This window comes from Phascolarctos cinereus, unplaced genomic scaffold, assembly GCF_003287225.1.
Source record: "Phascolarctos cinereus isolate Bilbo 61053 unplaced genomic scaffold, phaCin_HiC Scaffold_726;HRSCAF=1367, whole genome shotgun sequence".
NCBI lineage: Eukaryota > Metazoa > Chordata > Mammalia > Diprotodontia > Phascolarctidae > Phascolarctos > Phascolarctos cinereus.
The window spans coordinates 131,776,667-131,795,781 of NW_027556098.1; the positions used below are offsets into that span (position 1 = coordinate 131,776,667).

General features: G+C 38.5%; 1 protein-coding gene across 1 annotated transcript in view; it reads left to right on the forward strand.

The window, feature by feature from the left end:
- Window positions 1–19,115, forward strand: part of ARHGEF4 (Rho guanine nucleotide exchange factor 4) — a 499,313-nt gene that overhangs the window by 412,342 nt on the left and 67,856 nt on the right. Inside the window, 1 exon segment of the mRNA XM_020967146.2 lies at window positions 3,441–3,580. Coding sequence (XP_020822805.2) covers window positions 3,441–3,580 — 140 coding nt within the window.

Here is a 19,115-nt window from a genome sequence, read left to right on the forward strand (position 1 = left end):
TAAGGCATCCATTTAAACTTGATACCTATTCCAATCAGTAGGGGTTTCAAATAAACCTGTCAAATTGACAGGAACAGTCCATACTTCCACCTGCCTGATTAGAAACTATTGAATTGTGAGCCCCAGGGAAGTGTGGGGGATGGTGGGCGGGTTGACAGATCAGCCTCTACATGCTTGCCTGCTTTGCAGGAATATAATTTATCACGGCAGCAGCCTCTTCAGGCTATGGAACTTCAGTGCAGTTAGATACAATGTGATCCAGAGGAAAGAATTGTGGCCTGAGCTTTAAGTCCTAGCTCTGTCATTAGCAAGCTGTGTGACCTTGGAAAGGATAGTTAACTTCTCTGGGTCTCATTTCTCTCACTTATAAACTATACAAATAATAATAATAACAACAACAATAGCTAGCATTTATATTGTGCCAGGCACTATGCTAAGTGCTTTATGAATATCATTTCATTTGATCCTCATAACAATCCTGGGAGGTAGGTGCTGCTATTATTGTGCTCATTTAACAGTTGAGGAAACTGAGGCAAATAGAAGTTAAGTGCCCAAGGTCACATAGCTAGTAAGTGTCTGAGGTCAGATTTGAACTTAGCTCTTCCTGACTCCAAGTACAGTGCTTTGTCCACTGAGCCATCTAGCTGCCCAAAATGATCCTTGTTCCACTGTGAGGTCATTGCAAGAATAAAATGAGATTGTTGATTAAAAAAAAAACATTTTGAAAGTTAAACCTATTTCATCTCTCCAGTATTCCTGGGCATAAGATCATAGCTGGAAGAGATCTCAGAGGCCCCCTCCTCCAACCTCCTCATTTTACAAATAAGAAAGTGATTTCCCTAAGGTCACTCAGGTAGCAGACATCAGAGGCGGTATCCAAGCCCAGTCCTCTGAGGCCACAGCCAGCGCACCTTCCTTGTTACCATGATGCTCTACTGCCTTTGCCAACATATGTCTGTACGCCTGAAACACTATCATCACAGGGTCAAATATGTCTCTGTCTCCTGGAGACTGTTCTCACCTGTGGCTTGTCCATTTCTAGCTGCCATATCCTTGGAATTCTCCTCACGTTTAGGCTCTGGCCCCGTTGAACTACCCACCATCCGATCCAATTCTTGAAGCGGCCCTTAATGTCAGGGTTTGCAGGCAGCTGCTATAGGCTGAGCAGATTGCTGTGTTGTGCTCTAACATCTCTAGACATAGGACTTTAGAAATATGGTAGTCAGATATCTTTAGGCTGGCAACCATATTTATGTAAAATTATGAGAAGACAGTATGGTAAAAACTACGTGCAAAATGCTACTTTGGGAAGTGCCTCCTTAGCACATCATCTCTTTGATTTCTTAGGATACAGCCCAGACTGAGATTCTTCTTGGTTAAAAGGAATGGTGAAATGAGCAGGAAATTGCATTCTAAATAATTTTACCATATGTTGTAGTGGAAAGAACACTAGATTTAGATTCAAAAGACTTGTGTTCAAATCCTAACTCTGACATTGATTAGCTGTGGAGCCATAGGCAAGTCTTTTACTAACTCTCTCAGTTTCCCATCTGAAAATTGGAATGATACTTGTAGTATCTATTTCATGGGGTTATTTTGAGAAAAGTATTTAATAGAACTCAAGGCATATTATATAAATGTGATTCTTATCTGAATTCATAAGACTGCCTCCTTTCTAATCTACTCTGAGCAGTCAGTGATGTGTGAATTCATAAGCTCTCTGAATTTAGGTGAGTCATAGACCTTCCCAAGAACTTAAAACGGTGAAGGACACACTTTACGTACATCAGAGAATTGGCCGTCTGTGTAAGTGAAACGTCTGAGCTATAGGATATTTTTTAAAGAAATGGAGCTTTATTTGTTTCAAGTTTATACAGCAATAGATTAACTGTCAACAAAAATTTGGGTCTTTTAATGACAAACTTCAACTCATCCTTTGCTATAATTACCTTTTCTAAGTTCTAAATGAGTGTGGTCTCAGTGAGGGAGGCTTTATTTTTATTTTGTATTAAAATATATTTATTTTATTATGGCTCATAAAATGGGGGTCTCAGGAATTTATGGTACCAATTTTCTATATTGTTTGTATTGTCTAATGTGCTGTTATCAGTGTAGAACTGGAGCTTGGAAGAGAGTTTAAGGATGGAGTCACCTGCAGAGAGATTATAATTTAAAAATGAGAGTTGATGAGGTCACTGAGAAAATGTATAAAAGGGAGAAAAGAGTCCAGGACAGAGCCTTGGAGGTGCCCACAGTTAAGATATAGAAGAGACTGAGGAGGGATACATTCATTGATTGTTAGTTGTATGGGCCCTTAGAGTTACTGTAGCCCAACCTCCCCTGCCCCATTTTGAAGATGAGGAAACAGGACCAGAGAGGTTGTGAGTTGCCCAAAATCACAGCGAGTAATAATTCATTGTAAAGCTACTACTGAGTCATTTAACCTCTCTAATTTTTCTCATCTGTTAAAATGTATCTTTCTCAGCACAGGACACAGAGTAAGAAAACCTCAATAAAGACTTGCTCAAATGCAGGGATCTAAGATAACTCCAAAAGACCCATGATGGAAAATGCTATCCACATTCAGAAAAAGAACCATGGAGTCTGAATGCAAATGGAAGCATACTATTTGCTTTCCTTTTCTTTTGTTGTTTTGTTTTATTTCTTCTTTCTCATGGTTCTCCCATTAGTTCTAACTCTTCTATACATCATGACTAATATGAAAATACGCTTAATATGAATGTGTAAGTAGAGCCTATATCAGATTACATACCATTTTGAGGGGGGGGAGGAAAAGGGGGAGAAAATTTAAAACTCAAAATCTCCTGGAAGTGAATGTTGAAAACTAAAAATAAATAAATTTTAAAAAAATAATAATGAAAAAAATAAAGTCCTAAAAAAAAAAACTTGCTCAGTGAATGAATGAATGAAACAGACTAAGTACTAGTGCAAACAAGTGTTTGGATCCCAAGGAAAGCAGAGCAGACCTAAGGGAAATCAGGCAGCATTGCTAATGAAGCCAGACAGTCAGAAATGTGCAGTTGTGCCCTGAGTTTTTCCCCTTGGTTTGCTTATCACAGGGATGTATATTGTGGAGAGAACTCATAAGTGTTTCTGCTACAGGCAGACAGATGTTTATATTCTTCTGACTTCATGAGATGAGCTTTGAGAAATGAGATAAAGGAAAGGGAGACATGAGGCAGGGAATGGTAGAGGGACCATGAGCCAATGTACACTTTATGAACTAGATAAAATTTTTGTGGCCTGTCTGGTTTGGGAAAATACTTCCAAGGTGCCTTCTGTTGGTTTTTAACATGAAAAGATATCCTGGAAGGAGCATTTATAATGAAAACATTGGTCTCCTTTCCCCCTTTCCTCTTTCTTGTGCTTGCCTTCAACCCTGTCCCTCTTTGGTCAAATATAATTCTGTCTTGTTTCAGTGATTCCTGATGGAGCCCTGGATAAGTCAGCCCTTGGAGATGAGCTGGGGAGTGAGGAGGACCTGTATGAGGACTTCCGAAGCTCCACCCACCATTACGGCCACCCAGGAGGAGGAGGGGAGCAGCTGGCCATCAATGAGGTAGGGCAGTACTGCTCCCTAGGGAAAGGCAGAAAGGGAAGTTTTTCCCAGTGATCACTCAGCTGTTAATCAACAAGGGTATGTTGGTCTCCTACACCAGGCCTAGGTAAAAGCAGACAGCCACAGTTTCTAATGCTTTGTATTTTGCTTCATTCCTCCAGTATTATCCAATAAATATCTTTTATCTTTCACCACCTTTATGCACCTGCTAATGTCCAAATAGAGAACAGCAATGCATAAACAGTCAGGATCGAGCCTTACTGTGAGTCACATCAAGACAGTCTCTAGGAACTAACTCAGTGTATGGAAAAAGTGGAAATCCCTCCCATTAGCTAGTTAGTTCCTTGAGAACCAAGTCTGTGCCTTACTTCATCCCTATTTCCATAGCGTCTGGCATAATTCCTTACACTGTTTTTGCTTAAAGGCATAATCGGTTATGTGGAAATTTTTCTTGCACAGAACTCACCCTTTGAGGATGTTAGGTCAGTGAGACACTGTTGCATTATTTTTTTGTTGTTGTTGTGATCTAGGGTCATTGCAAAAGTCTTCCCAGGTCATCTATGATTTCATTCCGGATGAGAATTCCTGACAAAGGAGCCCCTTCTACTAATTCAGATTGGCAACTGTACTGCAACTTTTAGTCTTCCAGTGCTGCCTAGGGCACTAAGATGTTGGGTAGCTGGCCCACAGTCACAAATACAGTACAGTAATATAATACAATAAACATTTATTAAGTGCATTCTGTATTTCAGGTACTGTGCTAAGCACTAGGGATACAAATAAGAAAAACAAATATGGTCCATGCCCTCAAGGAGCTTACAGTCTAATGAGGGAAAGCAACATACCGAAAGAATCTGAAAAAGGGATAAGGCAAAGGCACCTAGCATGAGGATATGATGGTGGTGGAATCTAAACCAAACAGTTCAGCTGGTGGGAAATGAACAGTTGACTGGGCTTCTGAGCCCTCTTTAAAGGACATTTGGGTGGGGGGAGAGTTTTTTACTCAGCCTTCAAATCAGAGGCAACTGAGAGTACTGATGTGGTGTAAGTAGACAAGCTGAAGGAATCTCTCTGGTTTACTGGTGATGAATTGGGGCGGGGAAGGAAGGAGGTATAATGATGGTAGAGTCAAAACCAAGGAGTACAGATGACAGGAAATAAATATCCAACATATATTGAAGGCTGGACTTTACCCCAGCACTTCCTGGCTTCTATCCATTACCCTGGCTGCCTCTTACCTTTTTTACAGTGTTTAAAAAAAATATATTAACTTGAAGATATTGTCCCTTCCCTCAAAGAGCTTATAGTCTATTTTGGGAATCAAATGTCACATATGTGAAGGAATTCTTGATCAACAGGAGAATATAATAAAGTGCTAAATTATGTACTTCGTATTAAAGAGTATTATAAGAGTTAGAAGTTAGTCTTTAATATATTATTATATATTATAATGTATTATATTATGTTATATTAATTTTATATATTATAATATATGTTAATTATATTAACTGTTATAGTAGTAGAAATTCTACTTTCAGTGAATCATTTTAAAGTATGTTAGAAGAGTAAAAGGCTAGTCTTTAATATAGAAGCTATTATAAGTCTATTTTATAATAGTAGAAAGTCCTTTTTGCTGTGGTATAGATTTCTATTTCCCTGGTTAGCCACCAGACCCTCATAGCATCTGTTCATATAGAGAAATAGTGAAGGAGGGAATGGAGGCAATTCATTTTCATGGTGAGATAAAGAGCTTAGGATACTGCTTGTGGGTTGGCATGCTGTCTCCCCTTAAGCTGATATTTGCCCAGCATCCTCACCTAAATGGAAGGACTAAGCAGGAAATATCATCTCTGGAAAGCTATCTCCTGTGCCTTGTTCTCATTTCTGTACTTATGCTTGTGTCTGTGGAGAATAAAAAGAATGTGAAGACATTGACTTTTTTGTTGCTGACCTCATTGCAGTAGTCACAGAAGAGAATGACTGCAATTTTCTGGTAACAAACACATAGTGCTTTTTTTTTTCTCATGGATAGGTGAGATTCTTAAGTTTCTGGCTCTTTTCAAACTAAAATCTTCCTTTGCTTGATTATGCTGAAGGATTTTTCCACTGGGAAAGGGTTGATTTCTGAGTGGTTAAGCCTTCAGTATTTATTGAGATTGATTAACTACTGGACAGCTCAAGAAACAGTAACTGGTGCACCAGTCATCAAACAGTGAGACAGAGTAATTGACACTGAGAGGTTGGAGTGAATGGGCAGGTGTGACCCTTTGGAAGGGACTACAGATCACAGTAAAAAAATAATAATGCACTAGAGCCTCATTGACTCAGCATCTTCAGAGAATGAGCTTTTTTTCGTACAGAAGAAAATTTTCCAGGTAACTGATTATGCCTTTAAGCACCAATTATTTTAAACTTAACAATTTGGAAAGAAATCTTTCTAAAAACTTTCCCTGCTTTTTAAAAATAAACCATACTAAACAGAATTTTGCCTTTTCTTGATGACTCAAGGTCTTCATTATGAACATCACTTCCTGTAACACAGCAATGTCCACAGAGGCTTTTGATACATGTAGACATCTGTATTCAACAGAATTGTATTAAGTACTAGGTGCAAGGTACTGTGACTAGGCTCTGAGTGTTCAGAAGTAAAACCAATACAATCCCTACCCCCAACAAAGTTCCCCAGACTTCTATGGTTTTTAACTTCTGCAGTGACCTAAAAGTTTTAGTGCAATCTTAGGACACCTTGTATATTTTTTCATTTTTTCTTTCTCTTCCCTCATACTTTTTGCTGTTGTCTGTGTGCCTGCCTCCAGCGGTCCTCCCTCCTACTAAGAGAGAGAGAGAGAACGAAGAGAGAGAGAGAGAGAGAGAGAGAGAGAGAGAGAGAGAGAGAGAGAGAGAAGGGAAAGAGAGAGAGGTGGGTAGGAGGAAGGATTGATATATAGATAGATAAGGATTGCTAGAGAGACATCAAGAGAGATATTAAATATATATGTATATACATATTGATCTGCATATTGATACAGATATATCTATATTTATACATCTAGATACATTTACATATAACTACATCTATCCATACCTATAAATATATTTAGGTATCTATAGATACAGCTATATATGTATGTGTAGTTATACCTATATCTAGCTTTATCTATACAGAGAGATCTATAAGTATATATACATATACATCATATATGCGTTGAATATAATATATTTAATGCCTCTATATGCATATAGAGAAATCAACATGTAGCTATAGATATAGTATGTGCATACATATACATACACACACATCCTTGCTTCTAATCTGGTAGTGGGAAACCAGATAACCAAGGCTATTTGACTTGTGTATACAACTGGTCTTGTGCAAGTGTGTGGATTTTGTGATACCGATTTTTGGTTGCCCTGCAGTCTTTCTGTTGAGATAGTTAAGATAGCCAGCTAAATGATTTCCAAAGAAGGCAGAATAACAGAACTGGACTTGAAGACAAAGGACACACCTACTGGGATCCTTCAAACCCTGGCTCTGGCACACTTACTGTGGTACTTTTGTGATGTTGGACAGCTCACTTAAACTCCTTGGGCTTCAGTTTTCTTATCTGTAAAATTTGGGAATTAGACTAGATGATCTCTAAAGTCACTTCTAGGTCCTAATTCCTATCGTCACATCAGAAAGGTGTCAAGATTACACCTGTCGTGCTTTGTACTTTTGGAGCCATTATCACATTATAACTCTCACCTGTCCTTGAGGAAGGTGGAATGGATGTGGAAGGAGAAGGAATTTATATACCTCCTACTATATGCCACTGTGCTTTTTACAAGGTAGATGCTATTATCATCCCCATTTTACAGTTAAGGAACTGAGGCAGACAAAGGTTAAATCCTTACTTAGGGTCAAACAACTAGTAAGTGTATGCGGCTGTATTTGAACTCAGGTCGTCATGACTCCTGGTGTTATCCATAACACCACCTACCTGCCCATCTTATAGATGAAGAAACTGAGACTAATAAGTGGCTCACCCAAAATCATCCAGCAAACTGAGCTTAGAACTCCCTTGGTTCCTAGTCCCATTTTCTGTTCTAACACAGTACCTCACAAAACTCCTGAAACAAATTTACTTTTTCCAAGGTGTCTATATAGAAAACCTTAGAGGTACAAATAAACTTTACCTTTAAGCACATTCATCAGAATTTTGAAACAAAAGATGGCTCACGCATTTAGGTTTTGACACCCAAAACTCCTTGAGCCTTAATGACTAAGGCCCCTAGAAAGACCCTTGAAAATTAGTGAATTCCCAGCCATGTGCTTAATAAAGAATTCTTTGATTGTACTTTTATGTCAGGCTGTAAAAATAATGAGTGGAGGGGGAATCAGAAGGCCTTTTGAGTTCTCTTTCAGATTGAAATCTAGGAACCTACAATCTTTTGGTCTCATTGAAGACACCAACATTTGAGAAACTATGCCAAGAAACTCATCTTGGTGAAGTTACCAATGACCAGGACATACCCTCATGCTGCCCACTGGTGGTATTACAAGACAAGCATTCAGAGTTAACAGCCAGAACTTTTGCGAAGAAAACTGAGCTCACATTGATCAGCAGGTTGGGAATCAAGTCTTCAAATCTTTCCTCCCACCTTTTCCTCCATTGATGGCTTTTTGTATGACTTTTTGAAAAGAAAAAAACCACAAACGCTGATTAGCTTTTGGATCCACAGGGAATTTATTTCCTAGGAACATTTCCTTTTTTCCTGGGTTCCCAGGCAGTCTGTATTGTTTCTTGCATATTGATCCACACAGATTTGCTGCTGTCTGTTCTATACCTAGCATTATGTTGGTTTCTATGGGGGATACAAAAGCAGACTACAGCAGAGAACAATCTTTTAGAGTTGTGGTTTGATATTGTTCTGAACACTTACATTCAATCATATTTATAAAAAGATGGAAATGGGCTGAGCTGCTTTACTCTTTTGAGTATTGACCACACTACCTATGGAACCCTGAGCAAATCACTCAAACTCAATCAGATCCTTAGTGTCCTTATCTAAAAAATGTAGATAATTTATAGCACAGGATTGTTGTGAGGATCAAATGACATGATATAAGTAAAATGCTTTGCAAAACTTAACGTCTTAAACAAAAAATGAGATGTTATTGATTGTCTCTAAAAGGAGACCCTGACAGGAATTCTTTATCAAAAGGAAATGCAGCATTAAGGCCTTTTGAAGAAGCAATAAGGTGTATTGGAAAGAACAATGTATTCAGAGGACCTGTCTTCAAATCTTTGTTCTGATCATCTACTACTAGTGTGACCTTGGGCAACACTGGCCACTTCATGTGTCTGAGCCTCAGTTTCCTCATCTGTAAATGTTCTCAATGGTCCTATCCCACTCTAAATCTGTCACCTTGTGATCCCTGATTCTGATACTTGCCTTCACTCTGCTCATGTGTGGTTGATTCTTGGTTGGCGAATAGAGGAGTCATGGAGAGTTTGGTTTTAGTTGTATCCCCATCACCAACTTTCTCCATAACTTGAGGGACCTCATCACTGACCCTGATGTTACTGATGCTGCCTCTGTGACATCAATTCAATTTAATTCAACAAGCATTTAATAAATGCCTACTATGTGACATACACCTGAAATCCACCTTTTGGAATCCCTCATTTCCTTCAAAATTCAATTCAAATGACACCTCCCTTGGACGTGGGGGACAGCCAGTGAAAATGCTTGGAGTTGGGAGATAGTGTGAGAAACAACGGGGAGGCCAGTGAAACTGGATTGTAGGGCATATGATGAAGAGAAATAGTAAGAAGACTGGAAAGGTAGAAAAGAGTTGGGTTATGAAGGACATTAGAAACCAAATAGAGCTCTTTATATTTGATTGTGGAAGTGGTAGGGAGCCACTGCAGGAGTCTGACATAGACCTACACATTGGGAGAAGGGAGAGACTTGAGGCAGGGAAGCCAGCCTGAAGGCTGTTGCAAGAATCCAGTGGTGAAGGGATGAGAACCTGCACCATACTGGTGACATCAATTTAAAGGAGAGAGAAGGGGAGATATACTAGAGATGCTACAAAAATAGAATCAACAAGATGGCAACAGATTGGATATGGGAGGTGAACGAGAGGGAGGAGTCGAGAATGATACTGAGGCTTTGAGCTTGGGTAATTGGGAGGATGATGACACTTCTGATAATAGGAAAGTCTGGAAGGGTGATGGGGTTTGAGGAAAAGATAATGAGTTGTTCTGGACATGTTAAGTTCAAGATGTTCAAAGGACATCTAGTTCAAGGACATCAATGTCCAATAGGCAGCTGAGTGGAGGTCAGGAGAGAAGTTAGGGCTGGGTAAATAAATCTGAGAGTCATCTGCATAGATGATAATTATTTCTTTGGGAGCTGATGAAATCACCAAGCAAAATAGTATAGAGCATTTGTACTGCCAAAGATTTAACATTCCCCAAATACATCTTTTGTTGCTGATGGTATTCAGTAGTTTCAGTTGTGTCCAACTCTTCGTGACCCCATTTGGGGTTTTCTTGGCAAAGATACTGGAGTAGTTGGTTATGTCCTTCTCCAGGTCATTTTACAGATGAGGAAACTGAGGCAAACAAGATTAAGTGACCTGCCCAGGATCACACAACTAGTAAGTGTCTGAGGCCAGATTTAAATTTACAAAGATGAGTCTTTCTGACTCCAGGCCCAGCACTCTATCCGCTCCAACACCTAGCTGCCCCATATACATCCCCAATTATATGCTTTGGCTTAAATCATTTTGCTAACCTGAAATGTCCTTTCCCATCCTCTCTGTCTGCATAAATCCTTCAAGCTCTGGCTCAGATTTCTTCATTCTCTCTATAAAGACCTTCCCTATCTCAGCTTGAAGGACTCTCTCTCCTCTGAATTCTTATTCTATATCATTTATTTGGCACTTAATGATACATCACTATGTGGCATCACTCTATTGACCTCTTGAGCTGTCATTTAAATATTTTAATATTTATCTTGTTTGTTTCTATCTTGTCTCCTCGACTAGATTGTGAGATCTTTGAGGACAAGGATCATGTTTTACTCACAGACTTATAGAATTTAAGATTGGAAGGAAAATTAGAAGTTATCTAGGCCTAACCTTCACTTTACAGATGAAAATTCTGAGGCAGTTAGTTGGAAATGACTTGTTCAGGGTTGGATAATGGCAGAGCTGGGACCAGCACCCAGATCTCCCGAGTCATGGCCCAGCACTCTTTTCACTGTATCTTGGTACTGATTTGTCATGTGACTTTAGGACAAGCATTCAACAACTCTGTCTCAATTTTCTTATCTGTCAAACTCTTCTTTGTATCCCACTACAACATCATGCATAGTGCCTTGTGCTGTTGTTGTTTGTCCTTCGTTTTTAAAGAGAACCAATGACATCAGGAAGGTGATATCTTGACTTTCAAGTGAATTGGATTTAAGTGAGGCAGGGCTGTGCAAAGTCACCAGCCTCACTTTCTCCTCCAGAGCCATCTGGATCTAGCAAGACATAGATCAGGACAACTGGGATGGCCCTGGATACAGTGGGAGACCTTGGCCTTTTTAAGCTAAGGTTTTTTCCCAGGTTTCAGTCTGAGGCAACACCCAATTCGGTGATTAGGCTAAGTAAGAAATGAGGCAAAAGATAGCCTCTTTTACCTACTGGGGTCAGAGGAGGGGATCAGTCCAGCAGGGGAATATCCTCAGGGTTTCTGACCAGAACAGAAACAAATGCTATTTATACTCATTCTAAGCCTTCAAAACCCAAACAATGATCAACAGAGACTTAGGCTGGGACTTATTAGTGGCCAATCTGTGAGAATTATAATTGGTGACTGGTCAACAGTTTAAAAAAATTTTGAAACCAGAAATCAAAGTCATGACCTTGACTTCAGTAACACTGAACTCATTAGGCAAAAACTGTATCCCTGCCATGTGACCTATTCACACCATCTCCTCCAATGCAATTTCTGTCTCTTATTTTTCTCATAAATCCTCTACAGAGGAGCCATTGAAAACATGGGAGGCTTTCCTCTGATTCTTTTAGTGTTGCATAGAAATGAGCTCAGCACTTGGGCAGTCCATCTGTTCTGCCTCATTCTCTCTATGTAACCTGCCCACCTCCTTTTCCAATTATATATGTCTATGCTCATTCATCCTGGCTCTCTGTTATTTCTTATTAAAAGCTTCTAAGGCCCCAAAACTTCAGAATCACAGAACAAGAGCATCTTAGAGTTGGAACTTTTGAAGTCATCCAGTCAAAGTCCTAACTGAAGAAGAATTGCCCCTTTTTCACCTTCGGGGGGTCATCCAGAATTTACTTGAGGCTTCAAAAGAGAGACAGTCCATTCCATTGGGGTTGACTCAAATTGTTAGGGACTTTTTCTTACATCGAAGCTAATTTTGCCCACCCGTTGCTCCCAGTTCTTCCCTCCAGGGCCAACCAGAACAACTCAGATTTGTTGTCCCATTAACAATCCTCTGAATACCTGAAGAAAACAATCATACCACCACATCCTTCCCTCAAAACTTCTCCTCTGACAAGTAGCGAGTAACATTCCTTCAACCAGTTCTCATATCACTAAATGAAGGCTTCCACCATTCATCTTATCAGTGTCCTTCCTTAAAATATGGTAGACAGCTATATGGCACAGTGAATATAGAGCTAGGCCTGGTGTTGGGAAAATCTGAGTTGAAATCTGGCTTCAGACACTTACTAGCTATGTGACCCTAAGCAAGTCATTTAACCTATGCCTCTGTTTACCTCTATTTCTTCATGTGTAAAATTAGTATAATAACAGTGCCTACCTCCCGGGGTTGTTGTGAGCATCAAATGCAATAATGATTGTAAAGTACTTAGCACAGTGCCTGGCATATAATAAGAGCTATATAAATGTTATTACTGGGGTAGCTACATAATGCAGTGAATAGAGTGTCAGGCCTGGGGTCAGTAAATCTCATCTTCCTGAGTTCAAACCTGGCCTTAGACTCTTACTAGCTGTGTGACCCTGGGCAAGTCACTTAACCCTGTTTGCCTCAATTTCCTCATCTGCAAAAATGAGCTGGAGAAGGAAATGGCAAACCACTCCAATATCTTTGTCAAGAGAACCTCAAATGGGGTCACAGAGAGTCAGACATGGCTAAAATACAACTGAACAACAACAACAACAAAAAAAGGAACTGAACATAGTTTTTTAGATGAGGTCTGGGGAGGGCATTATATAGGGCACCTCCCTAGTCCTAGACACTATGCCCATCTTAGTGCAGGTGAAAAGCCATCATTTCCTGTTACCTCCTCTCAGATTCTCATCTTCATCCTGTCCAGCCCTTACCCTTCTCAGGTTCAATCCCCTTTACTACCCTTTTCCATGGTGCCCTTTGGAACTCCCAGTCTATTATAAACAAGCTTCCTGATATCTTTGGTTTTATTCTCAGTTGTTCTTTGTGTCCTTTAGCACTAATTAAAATTTAATCTGTTTTTAATCATATTACTCCATTGCTGATGACTGTTGCAAGGGTAAAGCTGAAACTGCTCTTCCCTCCTAAACCCTGGGGAAAAACTAGCAAACACAGAAAGTATACTGGATACTTGCATGTGAGAAGTGCCCGTACCTCAAAAGCCAGAGCCCTTTTCTTTTTTTTTTAATTGATGCATTTTGGTTTTACATCCCATTCATTTCTGCATATATCCCTCCACCATTCCTTTTCCCAGCAAACCAAGCTTTAAAAAGAAATGGTAGGGGATGGGGATGGGGGGAGAGAAGTCCAGCAAAACCAAATGGCACATGAGTGACATCTGACAGAATGTAACTAGTCCATGCTCATCATTCCTCCCCCACATCAATGAAAGTATGGACTGCATTTTGCTCAAGTCTTCTCCTAAGCCCTTTTCATTTCAAAAGATCCTAGTTAATTGGGGTCCATTACAGAAAAGAACACTTCCAAGACTCTATTTTTATGAGTAATTCATTCTGTTTCTGGAGGACTAGCAGCTGTGAGAGGAAAATTGTGATCAACACTTCCTCTTATAGTTGTTTAGAGGTAATATGGTACAACGGAAAGAGCCAGACAACTGGCTTTGGAATCAGAGAACATGGGTTCAAATCCTGCCTTGGACACTACCTGTGTGACCTTGGACAAGTAATTTGACTTTCCTGGGCCTCATTTTCCTCATATGTTAAATGAAGGGATTGACCTCTGAGGGTCCTTTCAACCCTATATCCATGATTCTATGATATTTAGGACTGGTTGATCAAGTGCTTATAAACTATTAGCTAAAGACTCCTCCAGATCCATGAGCATCTGTCCATTCACTATGACTGCAAGTGAATCCATAAGGAGAGTCCTCCACAGAGCTTACATTTTAGAATCATAGACTTAGGTCTTCGACGAGACACTACAAGTCCATTAGTCCCCAAGGAGTCAAACTAAGCTTGGAAGAGATTAAAATGTAATTGGCAGATATTTAATAAAATAAACAAAAATATAACACAAACAAGATGATGTTGATTTATGATTTTCTAAGTCATTATGAGCCTGCAGGAATTGTTTCTATTTCAGTTCTATACCCCTGGTCTACTCCATCCCCCTCACTTAAAGACAAGAAAAAAAGAAGGTCTTAGTAATAGCTTTAACATGAATCCTCACTAACTATATGACTTTGGGCAAGTCACTTGACTTCCCTGGGCCTGTTTCATTAACTTCCAAATGGGAATGAGGATGGGGATACAATGTGTCTAAGACACCTTAGAACCAATAGTCTATGACTTATTAAGCCAGCTATAAATATCACCATATGGCGTTGGTACTCTGCATTACTGCTCCTTTTATGAGAAAAGCTTTCTAGTATATTTACCAACATTTTGATTCTGAACATTAACAAGGAAATGATGGCAGATTTAATAATTACAGGTAAAAATGACCAATGGCATAGTCATCCACCTAAACAGTTTGATCTGTAAGAGGGTGCATTTGGGGTATGCTAATAGGAACTTTTGGTCAAAAGATCTCCCCAACAAACTTATGAGGGTACACCAATTCAATTCAGTAAATATGTTTGAAGTGTTCAAGATGAATAAGTCCCTGACTTTGAGTTGCAGAAATTAAATAAATATATTTATAATTTTTATTTTTATATTTCTGTAAATAGTACAAATGCTTTAAGAGACTTAAGACGGTAGGGGTCACTTTGGCTGATAGAATTAGAGAGAATTTCCTGAAGAAGATGAGCTGGAACTGAAGGCCTAGTCTTCCTTTTGCTAGTCCATCTCCTCTGGAATCTATCCTCCACAGGGCTGGCTGAGTAATCTCCCTAACTCTTTGTTCTGATCGTTCACTCTTCTACTCAGAAACTTTAAATGGCTTCCCACTGCCTACTAAATAAAATATAAATTTTTCTACTATTTGGTTCACACTTACCTGACCAGCCTCATCTTATACTATTCTCTTTCACATATCCTACATTCTAGTCAAACTATCCATTTTCATCTTTCTGTATTCTCTCTTCCTATGCTCACATCATTTCCCCTGACTGGAATGGATTCTCCTTTTGCAGCTCATTTCCTCCTGTTGAAAGTCCTTAAAGACCTAAAAAATACCAACCCCTCCATGAAGCCTTCCCTGACCCACCCAGTCCCACCCTGGTGGACAAAAAGTGATATCCTAAAATGTCTCATAACAGTTTTCTTGAATTTCTTCTTTAAACTTATCTCCTCCTGTCTTTCACCATAGTTATTTGTGTACATGCCTTGCCTCCCCATCCCACTCAATGGACATGCACAAATCCATTAGATTGTTAGTTCCTTTTGAATAGGGCTAGATCTTATCTATATTCATACTCCCAGTGATTAGCATTTCATAAAGGCTTCTTAAATTTAGTCTAAACCTCAGAACTATTAAAAATTCAAATACACATAAGCAGAATAACAATATTTATGAATATATTATGTATGTTCATTTTTAATGTGTATATTAATTTTAATGAGTAACAAAAACATTCTATCTGCTTGTTTCCTTCTATGCTCTTTTTCTTATGTATATTTTTAATGTTGCTATTTTTTTTACATAATTGTAAAGTGTGGTTATATTATTGTCCCAATTTGGATTTTTTTCTGCCTCTGCATTCTTCATATGTCTTCCCACATTTCTGTGTATTCTTTAGAGTTGTCATTCCTATGGCACAATAGTGTGTAGTAGTGAATACTGCTAGATTTGGACCAAGAGACCTATGTCCAAATCAATCATTCAATCATCAAGCATTGAAATACTTCTAAACATCTAGAAAAGGAAGGGGTGATATCCACTCATAGCTGTTAAGTAACAAGATTCCTGCCTTTGACACTAACCATGTTTCTAAGGGCAAGTCACTCAACCTTGCCAAGCCTCAGTCTCTTCATCTGTAAAATGAAGTTAACAATACATGTAGTGTCTAAGTACTGAGGTTGTTGTGAGGTCCAAAGGAGACAATATTTGTCAGGTGCTTTGTAAACCTTGAGAAACACACACACACACATACACGCATATACACATGCACACACACACATTCTATTTCATTCATATAAGTTTATTAATTTATTTCCCAATCATTGGATATATGGATTATTTCCAATTTTTCTACAATTATGAATAATGTTGTTATGAATATTTCTATTGAAATAAGTATTATCTTCCTGTCAGTAACAACTTTAGAGTGTAGGCCTAGTAATAAGAGCATTAATACTTCAAAGGGTGAGAATATTTTTGTTGTTTTTATTGCATAATTCTATATTCCTTTCCTAAAAGATTGCACAAATCCAGACCTTTACGGATATATAATAGTCTTCCTGTTTCTCCACAGAATTGTTTTAAATTGCATTTATTTATTGTTGTTTGTCCTTTGTTCTCAAAGAGGACCATGATATCAGGGAAGTGATGCCAGACATTTATTTGAGAGCTTTATTAGAGTGTTCAAATAGCTTTTCCATTAGTTATTGATAATGTGTTTGTCCATTTGAGATGTGCCTGGTCATTTCATTTAGCCACTTATCAGTTGGGGAATAGGTCTTTTCCATATGACATCATGCCAATTTCTTATAGATTTTGTAGAAAAGGTTTTTGTAAGAAATATTTATCACAAAGATTTTTTTCCTAGTCTATTTCTTTACTTTTTCTTCTGGATGCAGAAGGTTCTATACTGTTGTTTTAACAAAGGAATTCTAGGAGCTATCATGGGCATACCTTTGGATTAAGTGACAGGAACAACTCAGAAGCACATCTCAGAAAGCAGTAGTTGGATATCTGAGGCTTGCTGTTTTGGTTAATAGGGTATACTTTCCCCCAGAACTGAAAATACTAAAAGAAGGGGAATTGTCTTTTATGATGCAAAACTTTTTTGTGTGTGCAAGAACTATTTTATATGACCAAATCAATTTATTCTCCTATAATTTTTCTCCTATAATTTCTAATCTTTATTGAATTGATTGGAACTTTTCTTCCCTCCACAATTGTAATAGGCATATCATATTATTTCTTTTAATCTTAATGATTTTTTTTATAACATATTGTAGATTCACTTGGAATTTATTGTTATTGTGAGGATGGTGGTGGTGAACAGTTTAGCTGGAATGGAATCTGTTGGGGTTTTTTTTTTATGATGCAGCTAGGTAGTGTGGTGGATAAAGCATAGGACTAGAAATCCAGATAGATCTGAATTCAAATCCTACCCAAGACATTTAATAGCTGGGAAGGTCAACTTAACCTCTGTCTGTTTCAGTTTCCTCATCTGTAAAGTGGGGATATAATGGTGTCTACATCCCAAGTTGTGGTGAGGATAAAATTAGATAGTATTTGTAAGGTATATTGCAAATGTTAAGCACATTATATAAATTCTAACTAACGTTATTTTTGCCACACTGTTATCTAAAGTTTTAATTGGATAATGAATTATCCAATGTTTGGTTATCTCAGACTAATCACACACTAGAATCTTATTGTATCCTTTGAGTTCTCGTTCTTAATTATCTATCATGTTTCATTGATCTTTTCTGTTTTTTTCTATAATACCAGATATTTATATATTGTTAATAATTACTGTTTTATAGCATACCCTGAGATCTTGCAGCCAAGTCAGAGTTCCTTCTTTTATTCTTCTTCATTGTTCCCTTTTATATTCTTGACGATCTAGTTAGAAACACGTAAGACCTAACAGACTCACATGGAACAATGACTGCTATTATAAGCATGATATAGTGGAACTGGATTTGGAGTCAAGGGACCTGGGTGTGACTCCTGGCTCTGAAGCTTACTAGCTATAAATGTAACCATCATTTAACTTTTCTGAGCCTCAGGTTCCTTACCTGTAAAACTAGGGTAATAGAACTTATACTAAGATTGTTGTAAAAAAAATACTTCATAAACCTTAAAGTGCCACATACACATATACATGCATACAGTAGAGCCTTTTACTCTCTGAATGGCAATTGTGGAAATTCTGAGAAATAGGACTCAAAACCGACTGCTAACATTTTGGGTTTCTTGTTCTAATAAATCTCTGCTCCTGGAAAGAATTCTTGGGAGGGAATTATGGAAAATTAGTGGGACAGAGTGAGAACCATACCAAGGGTGGGGAAGGGGTAACCCACCTCTAGAATATATTTTCCCCACTCCAATATCTATCAAGTACAGGCACCATTTTGCATCTGAGAGAATGTCGCTCCTAATTCCAACTCTTAACACTAAGTGGCATTTGTAAGTCACTCTGTCCATGCTCTAGCAAAAGCCTATTTTTCAACCAACAAAGTTTCTCAAGATAGCCTTGTGGATAAGATGTGCTGTGGGCAAGATAGTATAATTAGGCAGGTTTAGAACTGATGAATTATCAGTATTGGAAGAATATTAATTAATGAATTGATGTAAAGCTTGGGAAAGTCCCTAGTGGAATACTCTAGATGTCCTTAGTCCAGTGTTACAAAGCATTCCTCTCATAAACTCAGGGTGTACTCTCCTACAAAACACATGGTGTCAGTGAGAAGAGTAGGCATAGAATAGACCAGCGGAGAGGAAGATAAGGAACACATATGGCCAAGGCTTCTCATATTTCTGGCACTGCAAAGCCCCAATATCCTTTCTTTTCTCCTAGTATCTTCATGCTGTTCTCCCCGAGCAGGGCAGCTGGGCTTCCTTGGTCTATTACTCTCCACAGTTCAATTCCTGACTGCCAGGGCTAATTCTTCCTTAAATCCATAGCTGGCTTTCTTCTCTGCTGCCAGGGGTGATACTCCCAGACTGTCTCCAGTCTCTAGCCTCTTTTTCTGCCCCTTACTGAAGCAGAAAATCTCTATTAGGTAAGTACTAAGTTTAATCCTGCTTTCACACTGCTTAAAACATTAGAAAAATGCTATCATCTCTCATTCTCTGATTCTTAAAGCATTAGAATAATGCTATCATCTCTCATTCTCTGATTCATTTTCAGGCTAAACATTCTCAATTTCTTCAGCCAGTCCTTCATATAGTTTGTTTTTGAGGTCCTTCACCCTCCTCA